At 44.2% G+C, this 18,109-nt stretch overlaps 1 protein-coding gene across 1 annotated transcript in view; it reads right to left on the reverse strand.

Moving 5' to 3' along the window:
- Positions 1 to 18,109, reverse strand: part of LOC142757730 (venom factor-like) — a 328,633-nt gene that overhangs the window by 262,515 nt on the left and 48,009 nt on the right. The window contains 2 exon segments of the mRNA XM_075860640.1: positions 6,977 to 7,142; positions 13,205 to 13,403. Coding sequence (XP_075716755.1) covers positions 6,977 to 7,142; positions 13,205 to 13,403 — 365 coding nt within the window.

The raw sequence follows: 18,109 nt of genomic DNA on the forward strand, positions 1-18,109 counted from the left end.
CGGAGCTGCAGGTGCTCGCTGAGGCTATAACCTGGCAGAAGGTAAGACGGCCGACATTTACACTGACTCTAGGTACGCTTTTGACATCGCCCACAATTATGGGCCCATTGGTAGTAGGAACTTTATTGGACCATCGGGTAAGCCAATTGAGAGAGCAAGAGAAGACAGACCTGACAACAAGAGTATGTGCAGCCAGGTGTCAGTAAATTGGCTTGTCCCTGGATACAATAATGTCACCACTAGGTTTGTAGCAGCCGGCATGATGTGCGCACGGCATGACATAGGTAAAACAGCAAAGGTACCTGTGAAAAGTGCAGCCCGGCCAGATTACCCGTCCCAGCGACTGCAGAACATACAACTACCCGAGGTAGAAGTGTATAATGCGGTGCTCGTGTGTGTAGACCTGTTCTCAGGGGGGTCTGAAGCCCAGCCAGTATCTTCCCCACTGCAGACGTTGTGTGTAGTGACAGGGGAACAGTGTTATCCCAAGTATTGAACTGATGTTTGTACAATGATAAGATGTCAGCAGTTCTCCAGTGTTATCCCAAAGTTAGTTTGTTTAATAACTGTATTTAAGAAGTGTTGTGGGAATATTGAATACTGAGGTTAAGTTTTATGTAAAGTTCTAGACCAGCCTCAGCATTGGACTATTGGATGTGTCAGATAAAAGGTACAGAAGCGGAATATTCCCATTCGAAAACATTTTTATTTGTTTATTTTTGTTGTTGTTGTGAAAAGGAAATTTTAGAGCAGTGTATATGAGTATGTATAGATATATATATAAAGAAAAGAGGAATCAGTTTGTAGGTATCAGTTTTAGTTACTGACCAGTGCGAACGTTTAACATAAATCTGTCATTGTTAATGTTTTTCTTCAAGTTAATTATCTGATTAAGATCAATTACTGATGAGGCTATGAAAAGCTTGTTCTTCACAGGAAGAGTCCAACTGGGAGCGGAAGGCGTGAGAACCAGATTCTAACAGAATGTGGACGGATAAAGGAAGGTAAACCGGTAGCGCCCAATGCATTCTTGATAGCACTTGTATTGATGGTGTATGACCTCACATATGCCCCAAGACTGCAAGGATCGATGTGGTAAAATCTAATTGGTATGTCCCAGGTTTTACAGCTGTTGCTGCTAAATTCTGTTAGAGCTGTTTGATTTGCCTACAGAACAGTCCTGGCAGACCGGTGCCAACCTTATCATACCCGCCTCCCACAAAGAGAACCGACCTTGAGAGGCCTTCCCAGGTAGAACGAACCAGATTAGAGTAAGAAAAAATTGGTTTGAGACACTTGTCAGATAAACATGTGGAATCTGTGTATATTTCTGTGAGGTGGAGATGTTCTAGGTAATCAACTGAGATCAAGGTACAAATCCTGCTGAAAAAGTATCACCAAGTGCAAATGAAATGTACCCAGTAACCACACATCTTCTAGGTGCCCTGTCCATTGTAACAGAGAAGTTTTTTTCTTATTTAAAGGTGTTTGATGTCGTTTAAGGGCCTGTCATTGTTATTGTATGTACTTAGAACAACGTTTATAATGTATGCAGATGATGTTATCCCCAGATTAGTATTTATTTTAACAATTGACAAGAGTTGGGGGTCCCCAGCAAGTGCCAGTAAATATGAACTAAAAGACTTTTAACAAGATAAACTCCATCACTAAGATGCGGCAGGCACAGCCTGAGCCAGTACAATGCGTTTATCATTAACTGACGGCAGTGTCACAATTCTAAGCATCCGCCCAGACAAGTAACTTGCCAGAGGAAGAGGACAGATGCGGAGGGTTTGTGGTAGTCACAATACAATTCCACTACTCCGTCTACGTGGGATCTCACCCCAGGCTCACAGCATGAGGTGTTATGTACAGCACGGTGACGTAAACTAAAGGAGACAATGTCTGACAGATGAGAAGGACCAAACCAAGTCCTGATGACATCAGCAAAGATCAAAGTAAAGACCAAAGACCTGAGTGAATCCGTCAGCAGTATCAAGTGTTTTGATAAGTAAGTGGCTAGGAGGGGGTAATAATAACTCCCCCACTGGACACGAACGTAGTCTGACTCCACAATTGTGTGGGTTACCCTGAGGGTGAGAGTCAGTGAAGAGCAGAAGACAGGAGAAGAAGGGGACGATGATGTACAGGACTGGCAATGAACTGATGGGATGGTGATAGCATGAGATTGGTGATAGCATTATGTTATTAGTTGAGGCCCTATTGTTTATAATGTCTGAGGTTTATAATTATAATGTGTGTAAATACGCCACGGTGCTGCAAATTACAATCTGAGGAGTTTATGTGAAGGTATGAGGTGAAGGTCACTGTGCTGCCCTTGACCTGTTATATCTGCAGGGGTAAGAGTCCCATTAGGACAGTAAGTGACAGTGCGACAATTATTACCATTAATAAAAATGTAGACTGGATTAATTATATATATTACAACCAGCAGCGGTTTGTAGATTATACCAAGACAACCATCCTGTATCCTGAGGAGAATAGGGACAGTTAGGACCACTCCGAAACCTTGGAAGTCCAGGTACAAAGGGGGGTCACTCATCAGGAGTAGCTCATCTCAAGCTGGTGAAAAAATCAAAACCCCTACCCGCCTGGTTGGAGTGGTCAGTGGTAGGTTGATAAGCAAGACTCAGGGATAGAGTGATAATATTTTTAGGGGGGACTGTCAGGGATCATTACCATGTATATTGTTTGAAAAATATTATCTTCACACATATGTATATACATTTCAGTTCTTTGTGTAATATACTGATATATAACAAGTTCTTTGTTCATGTCGGACACGCCTATGGAAGACACCGCCCCCTGGAATGCAAGAGGAGTGTACAGAAGAACTTGCAGCTGAGAAGCCGGTGGGGGCTTGGGCACTCCCACATCTCTAGGGAGGGGGCATGTGTCTTTTTCAGTGTTTCTTTGTTCTGAATAATGTTCAGTTTGACTTCCTGTCCTATCTGAGGAAAGCTGTGTACCAACATCTCTGGCTGGTTTACTTCTTTCCATGCATGCATTCAGGTTTTAATTTAGAGAGGTGGTTATTCGGTGTGGAATAACAGGGAGAAGGTAGCTACCCTGAAATACGGACCTGACAGATCCACCATAGAAGTCCAATATACAAGAAAGGTCCAAGGCACCGGCAGTTACATTTTTTTAATGCTTTATCGTGGAACACAAAAGCACATATCAGCAATGTTTCGGCACGAAGGCATGTGTGTCGCTGTTAGAGGGAACTTGGCTTATAAATATTGAGAAACACTGGTGAATAGAATATGTACAGAATGTATGTACAAAGTGTGGCCTCTATTATATTTCTGCAATGGTTGTTACCCAGTTTTTCCACACTACTGAATTCCAGATTTTCCTAGTTATGTAATGATAAATATCCCGATATAGCTAAACCGACTTGCCGAACAAGATTCTGGGAAAGTTGGGTGACAACACTGTGAAGCTGCAATGGTGGCCACAGACTATTTTGCCCTTATACTTTATGATAGATACACACAATGTATCAGGTCAGCAGTGTGTGTTTTGGAGCAGTACTAATAAGGTGGGCACGTGCTAAACCCTTAGTAACATACTTTAAACATTAAAAACAAATCAACCTTAAATTGGCAAGTAAATTGTGGCATGCACCACCATTTATTAAAAAACATTTACCATAGGCAATACAGCGCAAGAGGAGCCTGACCTCAATTGCCACATGGCACTCCCTGAGCTGGGGCCCGCCTACCCCCAGCTCGCATCCTGTAAACCAGGACAGCTGTGCCAAGTGCCACGGCTGTCCCCCCAGGAAGCCGCCGGACCGCAATCCGGCGTTCGTGACTGCCCAGGCCCAAAACATCCTGGGGACCTGACGTTTAACTAGTGTCCCCCCACGTGCGAGTTCACCCCGCCATATAGTTAGTGGTGAACTCGCCGTGGTCCACCACCGAAACCGCTCTTAGCAGGAGTGCAGTGCCACGATCCGATCCAGCTTTACATCACATAGCATAACATAACATTATTTCTAAAAAAGGAGGGTTGGGTGGGTCTTTCCTTCTTCTGGTAAGTACTGCCTTACCTCTCTCTGCTCTGCCCTTATAAACCCTTATACCGCACCCCCTCCCCTATCGCGCATTACTAATGTGCTCACCTAGCTTTTCCCCCCAGACATGCTGGTGCTGTTTTACATGCGGCCAGCACCATTTTAAAACCCCTACTACACTTAGCCGCCTTTATCAGGGGAGCCCTGGCCCCCCTTATTCTTCCTCGGGCCTAGTCGTCCCTCATCCCTAATTCACTGCTTCGGTCCTACAGCATTGCACATCTAACTGTACCCATTATAGTCAATGGTGGCTAAGCCCCATCCCTTTTGTCCAAACTTCCGATTCCTGCATTGATATCATGCAGGTGCAGACTAATGATACCAGTCTCTAGCTGAAGATGGTGGAGACTGAAAGGAAAGAGCTTCCTTTGTGCCTGCAAGATTTCAGCAAAACTGCTTGTTTCTGCAGCTTACTTAAAGAGGCTCTGTCACCAGATTATAAGTGCCCTATTTCCTACATAATCACCTCCAGCCAGGATGCGATGTCTATTCACACTCCCGACACTTTGGTAAAGTTTTTGTGGGACTTACTCACACAGCACAGCGTGATCGCACCAGATCTCGCTGTGCTGTCATTCACAGCGTGATCTCGCGAGATCATGCTGTGCTGTGATTAAGTCCCACACAAACTTTACCGAAGTGTCGGGAGTGTGAATAGACATCGCATCCTGGCTGGAGGCAATGTCTATTCACTCTCAAGATACTTCAGTAAAGTTAATGTGGGTGTATGTGACAGCACAGCGTGATCTCGCAAGATCACGCTGTGCTGTGAGTACAACTGGACATGAATGGAGAGAAGTGTATGACGCTGATTGGTCAACGTCATACACTTCTCTTTACAACGCCCACTTCGTAAAAAGGTAAAAAACGCCCAGTCTATTAAGTCTATTAAGAAACTAATTAGCATAAATCTAAAATTGCTCATAACTTGCTCAAAAATGATTGTTTTTCAAAATAAAAACCACTGTTGTTATCTACATTACAGCGCCGATCAGATTATGTAGGGGATAGGGCCTCTTTAATATCTTGTAGGCTTATCTGTAGGTGACATTTTTCTATGTATTTTTTATGTTTTTGAGGTTTACATAGTTGCCAACAGTCCTGAATTTGCCGGGACTGTCCTGAATTTACAGAGACAGTCCTGGCAATTTACTGTCTCGGTCGTGTCCCGGCAACTGCCTTATTCAATTGTATCTGCGTCCTCAGTGGACAGTGACGTCAGGGGCTTCTCCAAGAGAGGAATCCCCGGCCACAGCATTGCCGAAGCTCCGGCCGGAGATTCCCCTGACGTCACTGTCCATATATGGACAGTAACGTCAGGATATATGGACAGTAACGTCAGCGGCTCGTCCAGGAGAGGCATCCCCGGCCAGAGCGTCGGTAACGCTCTGGCTGGGGATTCCACTCGTAGAGGGTGCCCCAATGGAGCTATCCCCAGGGAGGGGATGTGGCGCTATCTACAGGGGGTGTGGCGCTATCTATAAGGGGGTGTGTGTGGCACTATCTACAGAGGGCACTGTGGCATTATCTGGGGGTGGCACTATCTACATAGGGCACTGTGGCATTATCTACAAGGGCACTGTGGCATTATCTACAGGGGCACTGTGGCATTATCTACAGGGGGCACTGCGGCATTATCTAATTATCTGCAGAGGGCACTGTGGCACTATCTACAGAGGGCAATGTGGCACTATAAAAAAAGGGGCTTTATGGCAGCATCTACAGGGTGGTTTTGTGGCTATATCTATGGGGAGGCTGTGTGGCTCTGTGGCATTATCTACAAGAAGCAGTGTCTGGCATTATATACGGGGGGTGGTATTATCTACAGAAGGCACTATGGCAATATCTACAGTGGGCACTGTGGCATTATCTGCAGAGGGCACTGTGGCACTATCAAAAAAATGGCTGTGTGCTGTGTGGCTCTTTCTATAGGGGGCTGTGTGGCTCAATCTACAGAAGGCACTGTGGCATTATCTATAGAGAGTACTGTGTCACTATCTATAGGGGGCCATGTGGCACTATCTACAGTGGGCACTGTGGCATTATCTACAGGAAGCAGTGTGTGGCAATATCTACAGGGAGCAATGTGTGGTACTTTCTACTGGGGGCAGTGTGGAGCACCATCTACAAGGGGCACTGAATGTGGCACTATCTATGCTGGTAGGAGTAGTGGTCAGCACATCTTACCTATCCCTGGTGATAAAGTGAGACATCACCTGCCTGTACACAGCCGGATAACCAGAGAGAGATACTGGCCACCATAATAGTTGTCAGCCAAACTAGTGCAGAATATTTTGTTTGTTTATTTGTATGCAGAAATTCTGGGAAGAAAACCACTCCCAGCCGATAAGCTACACCCACCAATGAAGCCACACCCACCAATGAAGCCACACCCACCAACGAAGCCACACCCTAAGTGTCCATGGAAACATTTTTCAAATGTTGTCAACTATGTGTTTAGAGTCCCTTTAATGGTGGGACCACAACTATCCAATAGAAGGCCAGTCTGACATATCCCTGCATAGTCCTCAGTGAGAGTTCCATTTCCATTAGCACAGGTCTCCGTTCCATAGGGGTACCGTTGGTTTTTTAAGGCAAGAATAGTGTAAATTGCAGAGATATTCTTGCTGTAAAAAAAAAAAAAGCATACTAGAAAAAAACCTAACAAGCCCCAATTGGTCAGGATTTATTTCAATACGCATCCATCAAAGCCGTCACAACAATCTCTGTTATGGAACCATGATGTAAACATATGATAAATAATAAAAAATATAATCTACATTTCATTATTTGCATATTTAGAATTTTGTACAATATGTGTGCTCCCAAATGACTCCATCATATTCAAAAATTTATAATCAGCCCTTACATTACCATTTTGGTTTGGCGTATAGATGGTTTTGTCTGTTTGGATGAAGATATACCCTGTGTGGGGGGAAACAAGGATGATTTTTTCTATGCCAAACAGTGGAGGTGAACTGGCACGAACAATGACATATTGTTTTTCATTGCTGTCAGAAGAAAGGTAATCGTACGGAATCTAAAAAATAGACAAAAAAAAATATTTAAATATGTAAAGCAAAGACATAAGGCTACACAATTTTAGAAAAAATGTTTGGGAGGATTCCTCCAGCTCACCTTATCGCATGTGTGGACTTGCGCGCGGGTCCTCGTGTCGGCACACGTATGAAATGGAAGGAAGACAAAGAAATGGATCCAGCGCTGTGTCCTTGAAGTCTTTTAAAAGGAAACTATTTCCAAGTTTTATTGATATAGTAAGAAAAAATTAAAAACAATCGCATTGTTGGTAGATATTCCCGAGTGAAATAATGGATTTATGGCAGTGTGAGCGGTGCCTACGCGTTTCTGACGCTTGCAGCGTCCTTAATCATGGCTTCTGTTCACAGAAGCCATGATTAAGGACGCTGCAAGCGTCAGAAACGCGTAGGCACCGCTCACACTGCCATAAATCCATTATTTCACTCGGGAATATCTACCTACAATGCGATTGTTTTTAATTTTTTTCTTACTATATCAATAAAACTTGGAAATAGTTTCCTTTTAAAAGACTTCAAGGACACAGCGCTGGATCCATTTCTTTGTCTTCCTTCTACACAATTTTACTTTCACAGATGCAATGAAAGCTACCGAATTACCAGTTTAAAGTACTTTATATATTTGGTATAAATGGTTTGCTTAGGTCCCATGCACACGACCGTAGATTTTGTCCATAATTACGGGCCGTAAATATGATCCGTAATTACGGATTCATTCATTTCTATGGCCGGCGGACACCTTCCCGTATATTTACGGGAAGGTGTCCGTGCCATAGAAACCTTAAGTAAAGAAAAGGGCATGTCCTATTTTTTTATTTTACGGACCGTGCTCCCATACTTTATAATGGGAGCATGGCCCGCAAATGCGGAGGGCTGTCCACGGCTGTCCGTGCCTGTAATCACGGACCGTGATTACGGGCACAGTTGTGTTCATGGGGCCTTAGGAGTGCACAACCTGCTGCCTGGGGGCTGCATGCAGCCCGCGATGCCATATTTCTCTAACCCCCAACCATCAGGACACAGACATGCTTGAGAAAGACAGGTTGTCAATAGATCCGGGCAAAACTATTAGGCTATATTTAGACTAAAGTGTGTGAAATCGGCCATGAAGAACTGCAGTTTTTCACTTGAGTCTATTAAGGGATCCGTGAAAACGGACAAAAATAGGACATGTTCTATTTTTTCACGGGCCCTTCCCTTGGTCAGTTAATGCAACGGCCGTGTGAACAGCCCATAGATACACTTCCAGCTGTTTGACGGCCGTTAAAAATATGGCCGTCACACAGACTATTTATACGTTAGTCTGAAAAAGCACTTACTGTGTTATGTCTAGTGCAGGACTGAGGGGGCAGTACATGACTGGTATTGTATTTTGCTAATTCCACATCCTGACCAAGATCTTTGAATAAAGAAATTTTGTTGCAAGTCCGGTGAGTGCCTCGATATCTTCTATTCGTTTAATTCATGACTGGTATTGTATTTTATGCTTTTTGAATCCCTGTGGTGGGGGTTTTATATCTGGGAAACCCATATATCAGAAGAAATGGCCCTGTTCAGGTCTCCAGAGAGTAGAAGATTAGGTGCCCGGGCATGCATGCAGCTCTCTCCATTGCAGTTTATGGGAGTTGAGAATTGTTTAGGTGTTTTCTTAATCTTCAGTGGAGAGAGATGTACAGTTTCCTCCTCTCTGGAGTGATAAACAGGGGATCCCCCATTCTCCCAATAGGTTGAAGGGATCCCCACCTATCAGACATTTATGATATATCTACTGTCAATATGCCATAAATGTCTCAGATGGGAATAACCCTTTAAGTTTTTTATTGCAGCCCTTGGGAGAAAAACTTCTGTACCCCTGGCTTTTATAAACCCCATAGAGTTTTACATATTACAGTACAAAAGTTGTCCTGATAACAGAAGACTGAAAGCATAAAATATGAAATACCTTATTGGCCTAGGTAAAAAAAAACAACTCAAAATACTGTATGGGTGAACTGACCTATTAACACCCATATTGGGTTTTCCTTTTCTTTTGTAAGGTAACGTGAGACCAAGAGCAGACAAGGCCTTGGCATGGCAGTGCAAAAAAATAAACTTAGTGACCCTTTAATGATGAGGGTTACTCCCACATTCTTACAACACATCCACTCATTTCCCAGACACTGCACTGATCCATTATGGCTTCCTGCATGATCAACATCTCAGCTACACTTATCAATCATTTTAAGATCAAAATCCCAATTAAGGGCGCTTTCACACTACAGTATTTTGTTAGGTTTTTGTAAGACAAAACCGGGAGGGGGTCCAAAACACAAATCTTTCTATTATACTTTTTCTCTTCCAAATACTGATGCAAAATACTGACCAAAATACTGCCGTGTGAAAGTGGACTTAGGGGCCGTTCACATATGTCCGTTGCTCCTGTCAGTTTCCCTCCCGCATGTTGCAGAACAGCTGGAGGTAAACTGATGCTAGAACGAATCCTATAGCTTTCTATGGGATCTGTCCTGGCACAGGGGACATCAGTTGCGGCTCCGTACGGCGCTGGACCTGTGCAGGAGCCGGATCCAATAACGTTACCTGCAGCATTTTGGGTTTGGCTCCAAGGGAGGTCTCGCTATATCCTATCTATTTTAACTGTGGCCGGATGAACGCCGAGTGCTGCCGCATCCACCTTCCGGCAGCACCCGGCGGGAACGCGGCCAGGGGTATGTCCCACTGTCAACGGTATCTGCGTCCTCAAGACGTAGATACAGTTGAACCCAATTCTGAAGCAGGGAACCATCAGCTCCCTGCTTCAGAATTAGTTCAGAGCGGAGGAGCACCAACCCCTGACGTCACTGTCCATATTGTTGTTGATTCCATCAAAACAACGGAACCCTGTCACAGGGCTGCCAAACGGAAACCTATAGCAACGTTTCCGTCACCATTGAGATCAATGGTGAGGGAAACGGAAGCTAAAGTTTGAGCTTGCCTTTCCATTGAGGGATTAACCCGACGGAAACCTCAACGGAAGGGCAACGCTAATGTGAACAGGCCCTAAGGGAAATTTGTTTTTCTAGTTTAAAAAATGTTATCTGAAGAGGTATCAGGGTTATCAAATGTCGTGAAATAAAAGAAAAAACAGTACTCACCTATATCCTTTCCGCCAGCAATCCAGTGCTGACGGCTCCCAGTAATTGTTTAAATGTAAGCAGCATGCGACCGCTGCAGCCAATCAGAGGAAGTCAGGGGGCCCAGTTCTAGAGATAGGTGTGGCTCCCAAAAGGTGTCCAGCATCTATCAGGCTTTAATGGTCAACACTGTGGATTTGCAATAAATGTCCGAGATGGGAATACCCCTTTTTATGAATATGGTACCAGAACTAAGATCAGTAGAGAGATGAATTATGAAGTCAGTGTAACTCCTGATTCCTAAAATTCATTGGAAACTACAACTCTCAGTAGGACCTGAACAATGGTAAGGATGTGCTGGGATTTGTTTCACAAACAAGAATAGTACTACTCATCATCTCACTGCAGACGTTACAGTTAATCCAGTACTGAAACAATGCAGAATAATCAATTCAGACCCCAAACCAGATCCCCCAAATTAACCAGAACCCTAAATCAATCAGGCTCCAGTCCAGACCCATAAATCAATTCAGACCTCATCACAGACTAAATTAATCAGACCAGACCCCTAAATCACTAAACACAGACACTTCACTCAAACACACACTAAGGGCTCATGCACACGACCATAGTGGTGTGCACGGCCTGTGATTTGCGGCTCAGATGGCCGCGGAGTGTCATCCGCAGGCCGCCCGCAAATCACGGGCCTTGCACATGGCCGTGTGCATTCATTTCAATGAGCCTGGACCGCAAAAAACTGCAGTAATAAGACATGTCCTATCTTTTTGCGGTCCAGGCTCCTGGGCAATGCACGGACCATGGAAACCCCAGTTGTGTGCATGGGCCCATAGAAATGAATGGGACCGCATTTCGCCCGCAGATTTGCGGGTGAATTGCGGCTGCAAAAACACGTTCATGTGCATGGGGCCTAAGGCCTCATGCACACGACCGTAAGGGTTTTTACTGTCCGCAAATACAGATCTGACGGCTACGGATACACAAAGCCGTCCGCAATTGTGGAAGCACCCATAGACTTTTATGGGCGAGTTCATGCCGCAATTGCGGACAATAATAGTACATGTTCTATATTTTGCAGATCATTTCTACAACACAGACATACATCCGTAAATATACTGAAAAGGCATCCGTGGCCAATGGAAATTAATGGGCCTGCAATTTCATCTGTAATTACGGATCTGTAATTACGAATAAAAAGTATGGTTGTGTGCATGGGGCCTAAGGGTACGTTCCCACAGTGCAGATTTGCTGCAGATTTTGCCAGTATTTTTCAAGCGAAAACCAGGAACAAAACTTCAACAGAAAAAAATCGCAACATGTCAAAATATGTACTGGACGGCATCTTTATATTAAAATGCCGATCCCTGCAGTCAGAGAAGAGTGATTCTGGGGCAAGTGCTAATCTCGCCTCATCAACGGTGTGGCACTGGTTTAACCATTTTAGGACAAAGGCTTTCAGGTGCCTGAATGTCTACAAGAAAATCTTACCTTGAATAATTTATTTTATTTTATACTTTTTTCCTTTTTGCCACCAAGAAGGGGATTTAATGTGGTGCCTAAAAAAACAGTATCTTTTATTTTTTTATGTTTTATATAGGGGAAAATGTGTGAATAGGAAAAAAAGAGTTTTTTTTCTCTGTTGTGCTTTAATGTCATTGGCTTAATCAAAAATCTGTATGCCACAAAATATTCCCCTCACAATAGAAAGCATGTATAATATGTCCAAACTACATAGTTGCTATTAAAGGGGTTATTCGAAGAGATAAAATTGCCTCACCGAGACCTGCAATGCGCTCTGAAGGGAACCGACACATTACAATGTGTCGGTTCCCTTTTGTAGCATGGTGCATTGGAGGTCTCTGTGAGCCAGTGCACATGCGCAGTTTAGGAAGCCTGCACTACGTCTTTCGATACATACCATGCCGAACACGTGACCAGTAAGTCCTACGCTTCTATTGGAGCTTGCGCAGGAGATTCTATTGGACGCCGGAAAAGATGGAGGATGTTATATACACATGCTTGAATTTTTTGGGGATTACATAGATTTCATCTAAAGTCTAGGGGGTGACTGACAGCTGTTTATAATTAATCATATTCATCAATTATATATTGTATGTGTTTTTTACTATTTTAGCATGCGATATGCACTTTAACACTTTTGGAAGATAATACATTTGATACAATTATGGATTCTATAAATTTTGTAACTATCTGGATTTGATGAACTTTTAATATGTTCTGTATTAATGAGATGTAATCACCAATTGCACAATGTGTTGTATAAATATGTGGCAACTACTGACACTATTTGCTTGAAAATGCCTTCATTGAGAGGGCTAAACGTTGCTTCTGTGAACATTGGGTGTATCATGGATTACATCCCTGGAGTGTTGCTTCCATTCGTGGATTGAAATTGTGCTATCAGTGAATTGGTCTTTTGCCTGGACGCTAGCACCGGCCATACAGGCTTTCCTTACTGTGCAGCTCCTTTACTTGGCTTACTTTTATATCTATTGTAAAAACATGCGTGTATTTAAAAAACTAACACATTTCAAATGCATTTCCTTGGGCAGTGTTTGGAAACGCAATGAAAACATACAATATGAACCTAACCTAAGGGGTCTATCTTGTAACAGACTCCCTTTTAATATGTAAACATAATTTTTTGATTAATCTGATCATTATTTGAAATTCTGTCAACAGTTGGGTTGCGAGTATATAAAGGCTGAAAGAGAAGAAAGCATAATATAGACCAGTGGTCTCCAACCTGTGGATCTCTAGCAGTTACGAAACCACAACACCCATTATGCCATGACAGCCTTTGATTTTCAAAGCATGCTTGGAAACAGTTGTAGTCCTGCAACAGCTGAACAGCCACTGTTATAGAAGACGGAAGGTTTATAAAAGAGTTGTCATACTTTGATATTTGCTGTTGCCAGATAATCGTTGGAAGCAGTTAGATGAGTAACTGTCCGGTGAACGTGTTTATCATCTTTAGGAAAATTGTTCACCATGATGTCCACTGGCAAATCCTTTTTAGATGCACATTCATGACACTGGATGATAATTTTCTCATTATTTCCAGTATGTAGGATATTGGGAGCAATCAATGTAAAGCTGAAAAAAAAAGTTGAAAGAAAGGTTAGTATTCCAAAGCAGTCAGCATTCCATAGTCATTAGCATGCATACTTTCCAATCGTCCCGGGTCCAGCAGGACAGTCCCGGGTATTCCAGGTGCTGTCCCTCTGTCCAGGGAGAACGGTGTAATGTCCCAGTTCACACCGTATCTGCGTCCTTAGGACGCAGACACAATTGAATCAAATCGAGGACCAGTTAGCCTACAGCTACCTGCTCCACCATTCACTATGTAACGCCAGTCGTGAGCGGCATGGCACAGACAGGCGTGACGTCATCGTGCCTGTTTGCACCGATCAACACAGAGCACAGCCCAGAGGAGACATGCAGAAGGATCTCCTCCACTTGTCGTGGGAACGTGGCTAGGTGAGTATTTATTTCATAATTTTTATTAGGCACTATGGAGGCATTATACTGGGTATGGAGGGCAGCTATGGGGGCATTATAGTGTGTGGGGGCAGCTATGGGGGCATTATACTGTGTAGGGGCAGCTATGGGGCATTGTACTGTGTAGGGGCCACTATGGGGGCATTATACTGTGTGGGGCAGTTATGGGAGCATTATACTGTTTGTAGAGGGCAGCTATGGGGCATTTTACTGTGGGGGCACCTATGGGGGTATTAAACTGTGTGGGGGGTAGCTATGGGGACATTATACTGTGTGCTGGGTGACTATGGGTGTTTTATACTGTATGGGGGTGGTTTGGGGCATTATACCGCGTTGGGGCAGCTATGGGGGCATTATACTGTGCGCTGAATGACTATGGGGGCATTATACTGTTGGAGGGCTTTATGGGGGCATTATACTGTGTGGGAGGCACTATGGGAGCATGATACTGTGTGGGCTGAACTGGGTGTGTATGGGCGGGGATTGGGCAGGGTTAGAGGCTTGGCTTAACAGGGACAAAACTTGCGTGCGCCGCATCAGTTATCCCTCTTTACAATATCTGAAAATTGGGAGGTATGAGTATGGCCTAATAGGCATATACCTTTGGAAGAACTGGGGGCTTTTGCGAGGCACCTGCCTGGCATGGCAACTCATCAGAGAGCCCTCCTTTTGTCAAACTCAATAATTGATATTGACCGCAACATATAAGAGGTTAAATGTCAGGGATAAGAGTTCTCTTTGATCCCAGGTAGAGCAGGTAGTCGGCTGTATATTACAGCTGACACCCGCTAATCGTGGCACAGGCTCAACTCCTGTACCCGCACCATCACTGCATAGGCTTAGAAGAGGAATGGTCACCAGCAACAGAAGCTTTGATTCTATTTAATGATTAAAAACATGGGCATCAGGATTAGAGTGAAGAGATGACTGATATAATAGTGTTTTGCTGAAAGCAGGGCCTTCTTGTTTGAACTCTGCACATGCTCAGTTGTACTATTGAGTGTACTGGCTGCCAGTAGTGCAGGGTGGCCAATCGTCTGAAAATTCATGCACAATCTATAAAAATATTTGACTTTTGGCCAGTGTCTGTAATAAGACTGTTTATATCAGTATCTGAGCTGTAGACATATATATATGACATATATAATCTTTGATTAATTTTGGTTTTCCAACTTGTAGGAAAATTTTAACTATCTGTGATTTCTGGCTACGTTGTTCAAAATAAACAAAAAAGGAGGTTGGCAACCCTGCAGTAGTGTTGTGCCTGTATATAGAGGTTATAGAATATACTGCATGCACATATAGACAGGTTTCTCACATAAAATTCACGGATATGGAATGTTACATCTGTATTATAGGTCTGTAATTATATAATGGCTAACAAGTGAGACTTTTTCTTGCCTCGCTCCCTCCTTCTCATTACAGTTTCACAACCAATGGCTGCAGCCTGTTACATGACGCATATCATTATCTTAGACTGAAGTCTGAATTGTCAGTATAACATGACTACGGTATCTTATAATCTGTCCATACAAACAAGGAAAAACTAGCATAAAAAAAACAGGTGACATGTTCTCTTTAAACTTTTTTTTGTAAAATATAACTGCACATGATCACGACTTCATTAGCCATAACTGTATATTTCACTATAGGCTCCAGGTAAGCAAACAACTTGCAATTCATATATGCACAGTAAAAAATCAAGAGATGCATCAGCACTCATGGACGTGTATCTTGTCTGACAGTTTGACCGAGGGATGCAACTTTATGTGTAGGTTAGGCTTTGTACACACTGCGCCTGCAGTGAACGTTTGGCATATATGCTGAGTAAATCTTCCGATGTACACGCCGACCATAAGGCCCGGATGTATGCCATTGTATGCTATACAGTGGCATACATCACCAAAAGTCCATTACACAAAAACATTACTACAAAAGGGTAGTTGACTACACTTTCCAATATAATGAAAAAAAACTACGCAGAAATATACTGCCCAGATGTAACCAAACTGACATTCTTTTGGCATACGTATGGTTCTTGATAGTCTATGGAAACGTTTCCAGTTCCTAGTGTGCACTGCAGTGTGAACACAGCCTTACTTCTTTGCACATTAAATTACAGAACAATTCATCTACTATAAATTTTTGTATGACAAATTACTTGTGCTGGTAAATGGTTACTGGATGTGAGACCTCAGGATACCTAAACGTTTACAGCAAGGAGACTTGTAACCAGGGGCGTAACTAGGAAAAACTGGACCCCATTGCAAACTCTTGACTGGGTCCCCCAGGTGCCACAAGCAGCCCCCCTTATAGATAGTGCCCCTGTAGAATGTGCCATACAGCCCCCCTGTAGACAGTGCTGTACAGCTCCGCCTATAGACAGTGTCACACCCCACTTGTAGATTGCGCCCCCACCTCCCCCTTGTAGATAGTGCCATACAGCCCCCCTGTAGATAGCACCATAAAGCCCCCCTGTATATAGCGCTATACAGCTCCCACTGTATATAGAGCCACACAGCCCCCCTCCCTTGTATATAGTGCCACACAGCCCCACCTTAGTAGATAGAGCCGCACAGCCCCCCTTGGTAGATACTGCCACACACAGACCCCTGTAGATTGCACCACACACAGCCCCCTGTAGATAGAGCCACAGCCCTTCCCTGTAATGACGGGGTAGGGAGACAGACAGGTGAGCCCTAATCTACCCGCCACTCAGTCCCTGCCTACTTGCAACGGCCCGTCCTAGGCGACGGCGTACAACTGGGCGACGGTCCCTATGCTCAATAAGTGCACGACAGACAAACAGACAAGGGCACACAGAAGTTAGGGAAATGGGGCAGTTGCCCACGGCAGCACCGTGAGCAACGAGAGTAGTGAACGAGCCGAGTCAAACCAGGAGTGTACGAGGTACCAAACGCAGAGCAGGAGAATTGTCAGTAAAGCCAGGGTCAAAATGAAGCAGGTCATGAGGAGTGACCGGGGTATAATTATGTCCCGGCTCCAGGACGGGCCCCAAGAATGGGCCTTCTCCTTGGCTCCTGACGCCCCTGAACTTTCCTCCGTTGATCTTTTCTTTTCTGCTCTCGGGCTCATCTATGACGAGACTGACAAGACTGCCTTTGCCGAGAGTCAGCTGGTGACCTTACGTCAGGGTAAGAGACCTGTTGAGGAGTATTGTTCTGACTTTAGGAAGTGGTGTGTAGCTTCTCGGTGGAATGACTCTGCCTTGAGGTGCCAGTTTAGATTGGGTCTGTCGAACGCCCTGAAAGACCTGCTAGTTAGTTATCCCTCTTCTGACTCAGTAGATCAGGTTATGGTTTTAGCTGTATGACTTTACCGACGTCTCAGGGAACGATGACTTTAACGTTTTTGTGCCTTCTCCTCTGACTCCCCCATGATGCCTCCCGAGGTTCAATTGCTTCGTTCTTCCACGGAAGACTCGGATGTACCTATGCAACTCGGGGCCTCTGGGTCCCCCCAACTACGTAGAGAGTTCCGCAGGAAGAATGGTCTCTGCTTCTACTGTGGGGATGACAAGCATCAAGTGAACAACTGTCCTAGGCGTAAGAATAAGCAGCCGGAAAACATCCGCGCCTAAGTGATCATCGGGGAGGTCACTTGGGCGCACAGGTACTTCCCGTAAATATGAAACCTAATAAAATCTTGCTTCCCTTTCAGGTCTCTTTTGGTGGTAGATCTGCTGCCGGCAGTGCCTTCGTGGATTCAGGGTCTTCTGCTAATATTATGTCTGTGGAATTTGCTATGTCTCTAGCTATGCCATTAATTGATTTGCCTAAACCTGTCTCGGTAGTGGGTATCGACGCCACTCCTCTTGCTAATGGTTATTTTACGCAGCATACCCCTGTTTTTGAACTCCTTGTTGGCTCCATGCATTTGGAGCAGTGCTCTGTACTGGTGATGCAGGGATTATCGTCCGATTTGGTTTTAGGCCTTCCCTGGTTGCAGTTGCATAATCCCACGTTTAACTGGAATACTGGGGATCTTACCAAATGGGGTAATGAATGCATGACGTCATGTTTTTCTGTTAATTCTATTTCTCTCCCTGAGGAGGTGAACACTCTACCTGAGTTTGTTCAGGACTTCGCTGATGTTTTCTCTAAAGAGGCCTCCGAAGTGTTACCTCCTTATAGAGAATACGATTGTGCTATCGATTTGGTACCAGGAGCTAAGCTCCCTAAGGGTAGGATATTTAATCTCTCTTGTCCCGAACATGAAGCCATGAGAGAGTATATCCAGGAATGCCTGGCCAAGGGTTACATTCGCCCCTCTACTTCTCC

Source organism: Rhinoderma darwinii, chromosome 1 (genome assembly GCF_050947455.1).
Source record: "Rhinoderma darwinii isolate aRhiDar2 chromosome 1, aRhiDar2.hap1, whole genome shotgun sequence".
Lineage (NCBI taxonomy): Eukaryota > Metazoa > Chordata > Amphibia > Anura > Rhinodermatidae > Rhinoderma > Rhinoderma darwinii.